The sequence below is a fragment of the Theropithecus gelada genome, chromosome 17 (assembly GCF_003255815.1).
Source record: "Theropithecus gelada isolate Dixy chromosome 17, Tgel_1.0, whole genome shotgun sequence".
Taxonomy (NCBI): domain Eukaryota; kingdom Metazoa; phylum Chordata; class Mammalia; order Primates; family Cercopithecidae; genus Theropithecus; species Theropithecus gelada.
In genome coordinates this window covers 82,648,374-82,664,500 of record NC_037685.1, presented here as the reverse complement: position 1 = coordinate 82,664,500, position 16,127 = coordinate 82,648,374, and the positions used below count along the sequence as shown (strand labels likewise).

Genomic DNA, 16,127 nt, shown 5'->3' with positions numbered 1-16,127 from the left:
TCATAAAAAAGAATGTTCTGATAACATGTAAATATGTGCTAAAAAACTAAGGATATATTTATATCTGGAGAACTATTTAGAACATGACTTACAAAGTACAAAATAATTATTTCTAGTATTTCTATTAATACCAAACTAAGGATTCTTGCTTCATCTTAGCCACTATTTTCTTCCATGACATAAATCACGTGAGTCCTGTTTTTGTAGGGCATTGTATACCAAAGGACTAATCACCAGGAAGTAGATGATTTCTTTTCCTAACCTGTACTTTTGCTGTGAATGGTGTAACAGATTTAAACAGCTTAGTCTCAGTCAAAATTCTTATGAAATCTCCATCACAGGAATGTTACATGCCAACTTGTGAGGGGGGGAAAAAGAAACTCAACCCAAACAACTCCTTTTATGCTATAATTCTTTGACGTTACATGCCTTATTTCATAGTTTAATCATAAAGGAATAAGAAATAAGCAGGAAGGGAGGAGGGCCAGAACCACAAGGCCCACCCCACCCTGCTGTGCCACCTACCTCCTGCCTCTCCACGTCCATGTTCCAGACGACAATCCCACCATCACCACCACAGGAAATCAGCTGTCGTGTGTGCTGCGCATAGGAGAGGGCCTGGACTTTGTCGCTGTGAAAGAAACCAAGGGTTAGTGACAGTTTAGGAGAACAAATGCAAGGCCTTGCTGCAGAAACCTCGGCAAAGTCAGCCAATGTGCTCACTCACTCTGAGCCCCAAGTGTAGATCTTAGAAACCTGATGGAATTTTCAGCATGCTAAAGGTCAGAAGAGTATCCGGGATTTAAAATAAGTCTGAATGCTCCTTGACACGTTCAGGCCCCAGGAAGAGGTAATCTGTCAGTTACAACACTTAAGGAAAAAAGCTGATTGTTGAATGGACTAACTTCTTACTGGTTCCCTCCTTCCTCAAGTAATTAAAATCTATAGCATATGTTCATTTTATATTTGTTCAAGAGTCATGATTTTCCCTTTTACAAAATTATCCTTGAAGAGTTTTGGAGGTCATCCGTTGAGATGCCCACCGGATTTACCTGACACAGCCAGGTAAACTGTGTTGCCTCAGGTGTGTACCTCACAAGTGGCTTAGGACCAGCCGTGCGTTTTCTTGGCTCCCAGAGTGAAACCATAGTAGTAACAGACCTGAATTTCACAGGCTCTCCATTTCTCTAGTTTTTACTCTCTCTCTCCTGATTCTGTTTTATTTTTCTTTCTAGTTTGTGCAGGGCTGACAAGTTATTCCTTCTTGGCAGCAAAGATGATGGAGAATTTAGTTTTATGGTCTGAGTGATTGTTAACAATGGATTACAGAGATCTGTCTTTGTTGGGTGAGAGAATAGGGTATATAGTTTCTTGGGGTTTTTTTTTTTTTTGGTATGGTTGTCTATTTTGAGCTCAAATCAATGAAGAATTTTGTTTCTACTGGGAAGGAGAACAGCTCTTTGGTATCTGGACTGGTGATTTTTTGTGTGTTTCTGTTTATTCTTGATCTGTGGCTGAAGTTGAAAACCTAAAGCTATTAAGCTCTGTCTATGTGTTTATAATCCAGAAGAGCCTTCACCTCTTGCTGTGTGTGGAATGCTTTCCTATTTCCAGAGGGTGTCAATAAATGGGATTATGATACCTTTTAAATTAAAAGAACTTGTTCTGATTGTCTGATAGAGATAAACAAGTGCTTTTCTAAATTGAGTCCTCCTAAAATCACAGAACATCAAACCTCTAATATTGTGAACCTGCTAGACTTAAACATACAAATTCTTTTAACAGAAACTGCTAGCCAATTCAGTAATATTTTAAGAATCCAAGTTCATAAAATTAAGTTTCATTTGGCAAATGAGACTAGTAACATAGGTTTTAAAATGTTACATCTTTCTCTGATTTATTAGTGTTGAACAGAATACAAGTGTGCATTTTATTTTTATTTACCCTAAATTTATTCAGGATAGCTGGTCAAATGAGCTCATACATAATGTTTAAGATTATTAAAAATATAAATTGTGTTCAGCTGAATTGAAGAATTATTCTGACAAACTTTTTTATATGAATAGCAATATTTTGTAGCATATCAACTTAAAGATAATTTCCAAGATCCTTAGGTAACAAAATGGACTCATGTTAACCTGAGCTAATCAATAACCATTGGATACTTAGATAATGTCTACATAAGTAAGAATACTGTGATTTTGTATAAAGCATAATATTAAGTTTACATATGTTTGCTTCTTATTTTTCTATGCTATAGCGAGGCTATACCTTTGAGTTGTGTCAATACATGAGTTCATTTTTTGCCACTTTAAGGGAATGTAAAAGTGCCTTATGTCACTATGGAAATTTCAGTAATGCGTGTTCATGAGTTCTGCTAGTCTGCTAAAATGATTATATGGGATGATTTATCCATATCCTCCCTCCTCCTAATTTTCTCTGTGAAATATAAATTAGTTTCTTTGGTTAATTATTATAATTTAAATGGGTGGTTGAGATTATGCCAGGAGCATTAATGAAAAAGAAATACGATGGTTTTTGTTTTTCGAAGAAAAACAGGTTAGCTTTGTATCAAAGCAGTGGTTCTTGAACTTTTTGGTCTCACAATCCCTTTATACTCTTAAAACTTATTTGAGGACACCAAAGAGCTTTGGTTTAATAAGTGACAATGATCAATGTTTACTGTATTTGGAAATAAAACTGAGAAATTTTAAAAACATTAATTCATTTGAAAACAGCAATGATGAATCCATTTCATTTTAACATGTCACATATTTTGTAAAAAAAAAAAAAAAGACATTTTCCAAAACAAAAAATTATGATGAGAAAAATGACATTCTTTAATATTTTTGCAAGTCTTTCTAATATCTGACTTAATAGGAGAGCTGGATAATCATCTTTCTGTATATATCATAATCATAATATCACTTCTTATAGCTTCTGGAAAACTCCACTGTATACTTTTGAGAGAATGAAGATGAAAAGGGCAATACTAAAGTGTCAATCTGTTCTGGAATATGAAAGAGAAAAATGAAGGACAAAACTTGGAAAGCGAGTTTTACTTGCTTTGGCTTATAATACTTTAGTCTGAAAAAAAGCTGTAAGATGCATTACAATTTTGGCTAAGTTCCCTCAGTTTTGATGGCTTGCTTCGTTAGTTTACTGATTAATGCCTACAATGTGAAAGGATATTCTTTACCTTCTGTGGAATCTGCCTAGCTAGCAGAGATTCTGTGTCTCACCAGAATTATTTTCAGTACTTTAATGTTGACTCGATTAATGCTCTTAAGAAAAAAAGAGAGAGAGAACAAGAAGTACTCACGTGTGAAAAGAATTTTAAATTATTTAAAATTGTGTTATCATCTATGCTTATTTTTAAATGTTTTACTGCTTTAATTATACAGATAACCAGGTATTGCTTCTTAAGCAGCCGTGCTCGTATCTTACCCCACTTAAAATTCCCTTGACAACTCTTGTTAGAAATAAAGCCTGAAGTAACAAATAAAATGAACACTCTGACAGTTGATTTCTCAGCAAGGCAAAGTTTACTTCTGCAGAAGGGTGCTGCTCGTTAGTCTGGTCACCACAAGAGCACACCGAACAAAGGAAAACAGTGGCTTTATCCCTAACGCATTGGCTCCTACTGCTGTGTCCAGTCTCCACTGGCTACAGTTGGACTGCACAATCTAAGCTGAACTCGGTTGGCTAACTTGAGAAGTGCAGGGATGCGGTTACACTGGTGGGAAAACAGTTTTGGCGGTGGGGGTAGGGGGCATTGCAACGGGAGGGGTGATTTACAGAGGGAGTAGCAGATGTGGAATGTGGGCTCTATAGGTAAAGACTGAGAGGAAGGTTGTTTCCCAGGGCAAGGGAACACAGAGAGTAAGGAAGTCTGGCCTTGAGAGCAGGGAACAACGGACAAGGGAACTTAAACACGTTAACCCCTTTGAAGAAGAATGTCTTACTATATACAACCCTGGTTTTGCCTTTCCAAACTGAACCTCTGTTTTGAAAAAATAAAATTTTTAGGATGTGTTTTATGCCTGAAGATTTCCCAAGGAGGTCCTAGAAAATCATAAAGACTTGCTCCCTTGTCTTACAAAAAGAGAAATGTGGTGAGGTGCAGTGGCTCATGTCTGTAATCTCAGCACTTTGGGAAGCTGGGGCAGAAGGACTGCTTGAGCCAAGGAATTTGAGAGCAGCCTGGGCAGCATGGTGAGACCCTGTCTCTACAAAAATTTAAAAAATAGTCAGATGTGGTGGTACACGCCTATAGTCCTAGCTACTAGGGAGGCTGAGATCAGAGGATCACTTGAGCCTGAAAGGTTGAGGCTGCAGCAAGCTGTGATCATACCACTGCACTCCAGCCTGGGTGACACAGTGAGATCTTGTCTGAAAAAGGAAAAAAAATTTAAAAAAGAAATGCTATAAATAATTGCATTTGTTTGATGTGTTACTATTTTAAGAGTAAATGGGAATAATTGTCAGATCAGAAGAGATGCTCAGCCGGCCCTAGGTTAAGTGTCAGTAAGTAAAAAATTTTCTTAGTATTTCAGAAATTATATGTTTTATTGGAAGACTGGAGATTTCCTGATGTCATTATTGTCTATATGTTTTTACCCATGGGGAAATACTGATCACAATTCTTAGGAAATAGTTATATAGCATATCCCAATGGGGAATTTTACTTTCCCTCATTCTGATATCATTGGTCACAATTACAAATTAACCCTTAAGTTACAAAATCTCTATAATCTGTAGATAATTTCTGTATTATTCTGATCTTTGCCTGAAGGCCCTGCCATAGAGTTTGTGACTTCAATAAAGGATAGCCTCAGAGTTTCATGGAAAAGAACTATTTGTACTAGGTATTTTAAAATATTGATATTTCAAAGAACAGACTCTTTGGCACAGGCCGCTGAGCTGACATTGCTTAGATAATTTTTAAGCTGTGCCAGTGGATTGAGTCAGGATTTCCTTGGATTTCTGGACCCTTTTTAGTCTGAATGCAGATGGCTTCATGAATGTGAACGGCTAAACCAAGAACCATCAGAACAAGAATTAATTACAGTTCATTCATAGAACTGAATGAACAGAACAGGGAAATTCTATTGTGGTTATTTGTCTGGAATACTGTTGATGTTGTTTTAATGTTCTATTTTCTGGATATATGAGGATGCCTTTTCTCTTATTTTAAAGCTATCTCTAACCCACAATTTCGTAAACTCTGTTATTATAAGTTAAATCAAAACATTTAAGAAATGATACCCAATTCTCACTGACTGCCCAGAATTTAAGAAAACTGTTACAGAGACTCCTTAATTTTCATGGAAACACAGTTATTTGCATTGATTCAATGAGAATCTATTGGCAAGATATAACTGGGCAAATCAACTGTATAACCTGGAGTGTCATGTGTGAGAATGATGCTCACTGAATCAGATATGACTAGCCACTTTAAGAACTCATAGAGCCAACTTACAAAGCCTTCCCAGGAAAACTGGCCTGGTATCTGATTTGCAGGGTCCTGGCCTTACAACTGGTAAGGAAGGTACCAGGCCAAGAACCTAGCAAATGGTGGAAACTTTGAGGAATTCAACTGTTGCAAGTACTGTAGGTGAAATACAGTAGAGTTTCTTGAGCTTAGTTTTCTAGCCTTGGTATGGCAAATTTTAGAGGCTCTGAAAAGTCCAGTCCAGCGGTGGCTCACACCTGTAATCTCAGCACTTTGGGAGTTCAAGACCAGCCTGGTCAATGTGAAGAAACCCCATCTCTACTGAAAATACAAAAATTAGCTGGGCATGGTGGTGCATGCCTGTAATCCCAGCTACTTGGGAGGCTGAGGCAGGAGAATGGCTTGAACCTGGAGGTGGAGATGGCAGTGAGCCAAGATCACACCACTGCACTCCAGCCTAGGTGACACAGCGAGACTCTGTCTCAAAAAAAAGAAAGAAAGAAAGAAAGAGAGAGAGAAAGAGAGAGAGAAAGAGAGAGAGAAAGAGAGAGAGAGAAAGAGAGAGAGAGAGAGAAAGAAAGAGAGAGAGAGAAAGAGAGAGAGAAAGAGAGAGAGAGAAAGAGAAAGAGAGAGAGAAAGAGAGAAAGAGAGAGAGAAAGAAAGAGAGAAAGAAAGAGAGAAAGAAAGAAAGAAAGAAAGAAAGAAAGAGAAAGAAAGAAAGAAAGAAAGAAAGAAAGAAAGAAAGAAAGAAAGAAAGAGAAAGAAAGAAAGAAAGAAAGAAAGGAAAGAAAGAAAAGAAAAGTCCAGTGCAAGATTCTTTATAAAAACTTCCAGGTAGGAGTGAATTTTGTGGGCTTAACACAAAATTGTTGGATACTGTGTGGCTCTGGATTTGCAAAGCAAATATGAGTGGCCTATATGGTTCATTAAGACTCTTTACTCTACCAATATAAATAATCAGGACTAACCTCCTGAGACCAGCCTGGTTTTTTTTTTTTTTTTTTGTGATGAAGGATAATCACTGAGATTATTATGATCACAGGGGAGGAGGGGGGAAGCACAATCAGGTAAACTCAGAAAGACTTGAAATGGGTAAAAAGAGATCACTGGTCATCTTTTCAGCGGAACTTCAGGTGTTGTCTAGCACACTCTTCTGGGCTATCTGATTCTACAGGGGACTACATCTTTTAGTATTTTTACTAATCTACTTACAACTCTATAAAGAATACTGATATTATTGCAAACAAATCTTGTCCAGTGAAGACACACCTAATCCCACACCCCACCCTGCCCATGGGAGAAGCCAGCTGTGCGTCTGCTAACAAATTCATTTTCACATTCTCTGTTGCCTATGTATGTGTCTACTCTTTGGATTTTCCTTTGGACTGACTGTAACCTTTTACTCTGCCAGTTAGTTAATTATTAATTAATGCCTAATATAAAATCTTTGACATGTATTCATTTTGTAAAAAGCCAATTGGGTTTTCCCTATCTCTCCTGGTTGTTTTTTCACACTTTTTAAAGTATAGAATGCCACCACTGTGACACTCAAGGGCAAGAAAAATCTGTCTAGTTGCACAGACTCGTAATTGTATGATTTGAACTACATTTCATTTGTTGAGGCATCTTGATACACATCAAAGATCTTGTAAAACCAAAATAAGCTACATAAGGAACTGCTTTGCCACTCATAGCTGGCAGCAACATTCAGCAACAAATACATAATTTATGGGACTCCAGTACTGTTAATATTCCAACACAGAAGAGTGAAACACAGTGATGAATGCTGGATTCCAAGTTTGACAATAAAGCTGCTCTAGACTTCTTGATTTAGGGATTCAAAATATAACCACCTTGCAGTTAAAAGCTAGGTGAGGGAACATCCCAGGTTTACAGGTTAAGGGTTATGAAGAATGAAAAGATACCTTCTAACATTTGTGTTTCAGCTGACATCACTGTAGCATTTATACTAGAAAGCATTTCAAAACTGGTCATTATTTCATGGACAAGTGCTACCATGTACTGCACTGCAAATGCTCTTACAAGTGCACAAAACCCCCACTTTTCACAACCACCAGGATCTGCCATCTATAAATACTACAGTTAGTGGGATGGCCTCATTTCCTTTCTCACCAGTCCTAGCAGCAACATATGTCTGTCAGGTCCAGCTATATAATTGGAGGGACTAGTGCAAAATGAAAATACAGAGTCCCTTTAAAAAACTTGATTAAGAATTACAAGATGGTGGCAGCAGCTCATTAAACCAAGTGTGAGGCCCTTCTAAGAATGGGGCCTTGTGTGACTGCACAGGTCACATGCCCATGAAGCCAGTCCTGTGTCTGATGATTAAGGGAGAGGGTAGAGAAGGCCTTACGTTTTTAGAGAAACAGATCTCAGACACAAGCTAACATCTGCCCAACAGTCAACTTAAGCCTTTCTTCATCCCTCAAGAGTAAGGGGAACTCAAATGTATAACATTGTTCATTTCTTTGATGAAAAGTTTAGGTTTTTTAGTGGGCATCTAATTATGCTTCTACTACCAGAGATCTCACTCTCCTATACGCATAGGTCTTCCAAGCTCCAAGGACCAGAGAAGGGTGTGAGCAATCCACGCGAGTGAGGTCTCCCAGACAGTACTAGGTAGGGTCATCCCAAGCCAAAGCACGCTAAAAGGGATCTGCTTTCTCAGGGATCCTTGGCCCACTGCCAGGCTAAACCTGAACTCAGGGACCCCTGTTTGGGGGCACTGGTTTGAGCACCAGTGATGTTCTGCTGTTTGGTGGCAGGGTGAAGGTTTAGATTAGGCTCTCGTCCTCTGTCCACTTGTATTTCCTGAACCCACTGTATTTTAGTTCATGCTATTCTCTGTTCTGGGTAACCTCCTAATCCTGAGAACTATGAGAATCTCTTCATCTAACATCCAAACCAAGCGTGACCCCCCCGCACTGAGGCCTCCCACTTTCCAGTAAAATTGGTGAACGGTGCCACCTTTGCCTGTTTTCATACTGGTAGCACATCTCCACAAAGGCAGGGCTATTTCCTAACTCACTTTTGTGTCCTGAGTATCTAACACAAAGTCTGGTATGTAGCTGGAGCTCAGTAAACATGTGTTGACTGAGTTTTGAATATATGTTAATATTTCCTTAGGAAATTCTACAAAGAGAAACAGTAGTCAGATCCCAAGGCAGGATTTTTGACTTGGAATTTTTATTAACAAGAGTAATCTTAACAACCGCCATTTACCAGGCCTGTACTCCTGGGCTGATTATTTTACATGCATTACATCATTTATATTTTTTGACAACCTTGTGAGGGTTTTTCCTTCCAATTTTGTCTTTATTTTAGAGATGAGAAAACTGAACATCAGAGAGGTGCAGTGCCTTGCCTGAGGCTGCAGGCCATTGGCAGAAGGGCCAGTTCAAATACAGTTTGACCCGACTCAGAGGCCTGCACACTAATGACCACATTTTCCAGCCCTTCTGTCTTTGAGAAGATTCTACCTTCTATGAAAACTCTCATGGCTGGTATTTTGATCTATTATGTGTTTAGCTAAATAGTTAGAAATAAAAAAGACATCTCTTTCCCTCTATCCTAACAGTTCCCTAGCACCACAGTGGGAAATGCTCTTAAATCTCACAGATTTGAGCAGAAAGAAAGCTGTCATTTGTACTGATCCTTGTCCTCCTGTCCCCTAACCCAGAAGCTGAATGCAAGAATACTACTCCTTTTATAACTTTCAATGCAATTTACTCGATACAAGGGGAAAAAGCACAAATTCTCTCAATGTATATTTATTTACAAGTGGCCTATTTCTTTACCAAAAGGTTTTGAGAACTCTTATAACAAAATTCTCATGCGTGGTAAGAGCAGTAAGAGAGAAATCAAGAGCTTGGATTTTGGAAGGAAAAAGCAAATCCACAGACTGGAAGTGCCAGGGGCCCTGACTGTGACCTAGCCTCACATAAGCCGCTGAATCCAGTCTTGGTAGAGGGTTCCAATATGAGGAGCAGCAAAGATCTTTATTGGTGCTTCAAGTCAGGTTATATTAAATCACCATCAAGTCTTAGAAGGATAGGAAAACACTACTAGAAAGAAAAATTATGGGCATGAAGTTGGTCATGAAATGACAGTATTATATAAGAATTTAAAAGGGATCTAAAAAGACCAAGTACCGTTATTAGCTATGACAAGGTAGGCATGGGACAATAAGTGTCCAGGTTTATGTTTCGGTAACAATCATCCAACTAGTAACTGGTGCTTGCAAACATAACTGGTCCCGGAATCTGGAGCCTTTTTTTTTTTTTTTTTTTGCCCTTCCTCCCACAGAGCTAGCACAGCACACAATCACGATCCACTTGCTACAGGGAATAAATACACCAGAATGCTTCCAATGCAGATAATACCATATAAAAGAATACTTTCTTAGCTTTTTTCCCTTGGACTTGGAAACAGTTTCACTGTCATCAATCACTTTCTTTGGTGCTAAAGCGTTCTCTGCTTTATGGGATTTTTACACACCAAATCGAGCTAGTTATAAAAATGTCACATTTTCTGTTGCTGAAGGATGGTAAGAAGCTGTGGAACTCAGAACAGAAGACATGTGCAGCTGTCCCTCAACAGAATGGCTGGACATTTCCATACCAAGGAAAGGCAGTCTCCCTATCCTGGGGAGGCCAGTCTGCTCTCCCCGGTTTCCAGGCTCACCAGTTATGTCCCCGATTTGGAACTCGGGCCACCATCAGTCACTCTGGGGGTGGAAGGAAAACCAGGAACTGTAGGAAAGCAAAGGGCAGCCTTGAGGCCTAAGCATCAGCAAACATCACCGGGCATGTTGGGGACCATGTGTTAGTCAATAAATGTTCACTTTAGTATCCCCAGTGCCTTACTGAGGGCTGGATATATCAAAGGTGCTAAGCAGCTCCCTGCTGGACTCAGTTAAGGTTTAGAGATCTAAGCTATCAGCTGGGGCTTAATATTGAATATTAATATTGAATACTTCACTATTCTCTTCTAAAAATGGTATCTGAGCTCTCTCTTTTATAGTGTTACTGCCAAGATTAAATGGAGTCTGTGTGTTTTGAAAGTTCTTTCACAAAATATTAGGTGCTACTCAAATACGAGAATCACTGGATGCCAGCAGCTGGCTTTCAGGATAAAGGAATGGTGGCTGCGAAAGTTGTTCCCTGCATGCCTGAAAGTGGTCTCCTTTTCTGCCAGATGATCCCGAAACCTTCTTTCCATGCCATCTCACTACTTCCGGCGGCTCCAGAGGCTTCTCTATCCCCACCCTGGCATTCAGATCACTCTTAACAGAGTGACACCGATTGATGCTGAGGAAGTTTCCTCTCCTGGCTCTGTGACACCAGAGCCACCACTCCCCGGGGTTAAAACCTGATGACAAGAAGTCCCTCATAGAGCTTACTTTACGTATTACTAAGCTTGAATTGAATAAAGCACCAGGCAAAGGCCTTCTGCCCTCCATCCTGTGTAAAGCCACTTCTGCCTAGTGGCTCCTGATCTCAGCAGCCTGCCTGCTTACCTGTGCAAGTTCTAAGGGCACGATTCTATCAGCATAACTCCAAGCAGGGTTTATTCCATTTTCTAAAAGGACAAGTCTGTACTTAGAAACTGGAAGACCTATTTGTTAAAGTTTTGTTTTTCTGGAACTGAGAGACTTCTCTAAACTTTATAGTTTTTCCTTTCTTAACAAACTATAGGGGTAAGTTTCCCAGACCCACATTTTCCATTCAGGTCAAGGGCCCTCTGCACACAGTGATGCTAGTGTTAAGCACTGCTGCAGTTCAGCATCTGGTGCATGAAATCGTGCAAGAGTGCTTGCAGTCTTCATTAACCACTGTGTACACATAAAACCAGTTAGGAGTTAAACTGAATGAGTCCAGTAAATATTAGTCATCTTCATTCAAAACCTGCATTTTGCTTCTCTGAGAAAGTCCAAGTTGGCAGGAATTATGTGGTAGATTGGATGATAATAGTGTTATTAAACACAACTGTGCTTTGGCTTCTTTCTTTTTTCTTTTTTTTTGAGACGGAGTCTTGCTCTGTTGCCCAGGCTGGAGTGCAATGGTGCAATCTCAGCTCACCGCAACCTCCACCTCCCGGGTTCAAGTGATTGTCCTGCCTCAGCCTCCCGAGTAGCTGAGATTACAGGCATGGGCCACTACGCCTGGCTACTTTCTGTATTCTTAGTAGAGACAGGGTTTCACCATGTTGGCCAGGCTGGTCTTGAACTCTTGACCTCGTGATCCACCTGCCTCAGCCTCCCAAAGTGCTGGGATTACAGGTGTGAGCCACCGCACCTGGCTCTGGTTTCCTTTTTCCTTCTCTTACATGGATGATGTGAACTCTTTCTACAGGACACGGATGTGTGTTCTCTTGTCATAAAGATAAACATACGGGAATGATTCCTCTAATGAACTGATGACAAGGTCTGAGTGGCCCCACAAGCCACGAGTGACCCCAGACAGCTGTTCTGTTCTCCACTATGAGAAAGAAGGGCTTAATAGCTATTTCTCTAACACTAAATTCTAAAACTAAAACAGTTATTTGTACATGGGTCCTCCAAAATTTAATTAGTTTATGTCCAACAATTCCAAACTAGATTTAACTATTTAGGAGAATATTTTAAAACTAGGGTTTCCAAGCAGATTTACAGGAAAAGCTAATGTTGCTTAAAACTGGTTAATTCATAGGAGCATTACAAACAATTGTTTATGGCTCTCAAGGGTTGTTCAAGATCGTTTTGAAAACTTAACAAGCAAAAAACAATTCAGATAAGCACTAGAGTTGTAAAGCAGATCTAACATTCTTTTATGCAACAAGATTAGGCTTTGCCCCCAGGGACAGCAGGGCGTCTCTGGGTGTGGGCTGAGGGTCACCACTGGGGAGGTGCCTGGGAAACTTGTCAAAGCACAGATCCACACAGCTCTGGATGGCAACCAGAATCTCAGCAGACAGGGACCGGGCATCTTTTCACAAATTCCTCAGAGATTCTCTGTGCCCAGCAAAGTTTGAGAACTGCTCCAAGGAAATGCAAGGCTTTCTCTGTACTTCCTCTCAGCCCCCTAAAACCTATCCCTTAAGGAAGAAGAGCCTGACATGAATCAAGGCAAGCACTCAATAAATATTTGGTCAAGTACAAAATGTACTGTGAAGGATCTTACCTCTTCTCTTTTCTGTATGCTGCCAAGGAGCCTGAAGCCACATTTGAACTCAATTATATAAATTTTCTAAGCCTTCACAGCTTGTATTTTTAAGCTCTTTTTTTCCTCACTCAGTTTTACTGCTATATTCTTCCCAGTTCTAATTTTTACCTTTTATTTATTCACTGCCGTTACTTTATTTTATGGTTTTTGTAAGCACTCTCAGACGCTCTGTGGAATAAAATGGGGTATAAGTATATAAACACAGTTTTACACAGTTATAAATCAAAGTGGCCAGTATTTGTGTTCCCGCCATGTTCCTTCCCATGCTAAGACCCTGCCATAGAGACTGAGCTGCACTCCTTTGTTCTAGTTGTCAGCTGAGAGTCTTTTGAAAGCACCAGCAGCCTTACTTGTGTCCTTGGAGTTCGATGGCTGTTCCTTTTCTCCCACCGATGTCCCACATGATGACAGAGTGATCTGAACTGCCTGAGAACAACACCCGCTGGACTGGGTCCCAACAGAGAGCAGTCACCCCACCTGAGAGGACAGACACAACCAGACGTCAGTCACAAGGTAAGACTCTTGCCCACCAAATAAATGTGAATGCAGCGGAGACAGGATCTAGTGCAGTTCCTGGCACACAATAAATTCTTGTGGCAAGAACAAACAAATAAGTACCCAAAGAGAAAAAACTTGGCTCCAAGGAAATTCCCACCCTTTAAGCATTTTTCACCAACATTTCATATACCATAAAATCAATTACTATAAAGACCAAAAGAAAATAAAAAAGACAATAAATTGACCTTCAAAAGGGAGACATAATTCTAAGAAGAATGGAAAACATTGCACCGTTTGGAAATATTAAACACATTTTCTTAACTGCTGCCTACCTCCCACCCCTGACAATGACAGATGAGAAGGAAATGGGGTTTACAAATGCTCAATTAGATTTTTTATTCTTGAATATCAGATTTAATTAGGCCACACTATCAGAATTTAAAATTATGTTTGCTCTTTGGGAATTTTAATTTACAGATTCTGGGAAAACTACTTATGTTCTTAAATGTCAGTTTCCTCAACTGTAAAATGCAGATGATGGTAACACCATGACCACTAGGACTATTACTAAGAATGATAACATCAACCCAGCCATTACCTACCTTCATAGGGTTGTGGTGAGAATTCGATCAATTACATAGGACCACTCTACCACTCTAAACTGTAGTGTGCAGTACAGATGTGGGTTATTAGGATTACTCTAGTGGTATGGCTATAAAACATTATAATAGATTCTTTATGGTAGTCCCTTTGCAAATCAAACCCTTATGTACTGAGAACAATAATAATTTTTTCCACATAAGATGAGCACAAAGCCTGCAAATACTTAAGAATGTCAGAAATACTCATTTTTTTACATTATTAAAACATACTGTATTCTGAAAAGAACATAAAATAGCTTCTCATTTGTTGGAATCTGATATTTTTCTTATTTAGATTATCCATTTGTTCTAATGAAGTGCTATACTTTAAGAGCTTTCAGGGAAGTTTCTCTCATACATTTGTTTCAGGAGAATATTTTCTTATTTGTCATATGACTCTTCTTAGTAAGATTTTTTTTAAGATCAAAAAGGGAGGAGGAACCCCAAACTCTACTATTCTGGATTATGCTTCCTAGCGTTTTCCTAAACCTGCACCCTATGCTGCTGGTATACACTCCTGCCCGTGTAAGAACAAACATGGCTTCCCCCAGTGCCTATGTGGTTAGCCACCACAAGCAGCCCAGCCCTCACCCCTGACCACCAACATTCCCCACAGCAGCAACCAAACACAGTGAGGCCGCTCACTGTGTTGTCTGTTAAACTGCATTGTCAGCTGAATGAATGAAGGAGCAGATGAATGCAAACATAAAGATCATTTCTCCACTTCACACAAGTTCTTGCTTAAAGGTCACCTCCTCAGAAACACCTTCCTTGACTACACGCATCACTCTCCTGCTTATTGTTTTTTTTTTTTTATTTTAAATTGATTGTCTCCTGCCCCAGTAGGACAGAAGCTCTAGGAGGGCTGGAGCTGTGGCTTGTTCACCACGAGATCACCAAAACCTAGAATTCTGCCTGGCTTACCTACAGCAAGCACTCAATAAGCCCCGACAAATGGGCAAATGATTGAATGAAGGAGTGAGAATATGAAAGAAATGCCCTTGGCTTTGTTCTTGGCAGATTAAACAGGCATATGACATCTATTAATGGGTTAATATTAGATTAAATGGGTTAATTAGGTTAAATGAGTTAAGACTAAATGGGTTAATATATAAGCACACAAAACAGTCCCTAGCGCATGGGAAGAATGTGCCTCGCTGACTACTATTGTTAATGTGATGCCTTCATCTGTTCGACTGCTCACGTCTTTCGGTCATGGAATATCCATGTCAAGGACAATCTCTGAGATGGTCTTGCTTGACTGACTAAGCCACTCCAACTGGGGGGATAGATAAGAGAAAAGTGGCAAGTGTTTGATTTCTCCTATATAACATGTGAAATGGGTAGCTCAGGTTCTTTAAGGCATCATGATCAGATTTAATAATGGTGGGCACTGGTAAAAATAATGATTAGAAAGGTTTACTAGACTCAGTTAGAAAGACTTAATTGTAAGGGTTGTTCATCCTGTCAGAATCAACATGGAAATATTGAAATAGGGTTTACCATGACCCAGGTGACAGATATCTTTAGACTTCCCTGACCAATATACACCTACACATCTAAGAACACATCTAAGAACACTGCACCATGGGGCCGGGTGCAGTAGCTCACGCCTGTAATCCCAGCACTTTGGGAGGCTGAGGCAGGCGGATCATGAGGTCAGGAGTTTGAGACCAGCCTGGCCAATATGATGAAACCCCGTCTCTACTAAAAATACAAAAATTACCCAGACGTGGTGGTGCGCGCCTGTAGTTCCAGCTCCTTGGGAGGCTGAGGCAGAAGAATTGCTTGAACCCAGGAGGCAGAGGTTGCAGTGAGCCGAGATCACGCCACTGCACTCCAGCCTGGACAACAGAGTGAGACTCCATCTCAAAACAAAAAAAATGAAAAACAAAAAACACTGCACCATGAAGATCCACCTCTCTGCCTTCTTTGTTGGGAATATGGGATGAGGATGGTTTATGGGGACAGAAAAGAAAGTTTGGATATGGTATTATAAGTGTACAGGCTCTGGAACCAGAATCTAGTCTTAAATCCCAGCTCTATCTTTATTAGGTATAGGACCTTGGGCAAGTTATTTAATGTTTATGTGCCTCGTAAGTCTCATCTGTAAAACAGGGATGATAACAGTACCTAACCCACAGTGTTGTTGAGATTAAACGGGTTAATATATATAAGCACACAAAACAGTGCCTAGCACATAGGAAGCACCACTCAACAAATGTCAGCTATGATTACAGTACAGGAGACCTCATCTATACAATCTCTGTGACAATGTCCTTTGTTGAGTCAGCCTTAAGGCAGTGACCA

The 16,127-nt window shown here is 39.8% G+C and overlaps 1 protein-coding gene across 1 annotated transcript in view; it reads right to left on the bottom strand.

The window, feature by feature from the left end:
- The window catches only part of WDFY2 (WD repeat and FYVE domain containing 2), a 186,055-nt gene that overhangs the window by 14,880 nt on the left and 155,048 nt on the right, over positions 1-16,127 (bottom strand). The window contains exons 7-8 of the mRNA XM_025364419.1: positions 13,029-13,155; positions 526-631 (exon numbers count right to left, since the gene is read on the bottom strand). Coding sequence (XP_025220204.1) covers positions 526-631; positions 13,029-13,155 — 233 coding nt within the window. The remainder of the gene's footprint in view (positions 1-525; positions 632-13,028; positions 13,156-16,127) is intronic.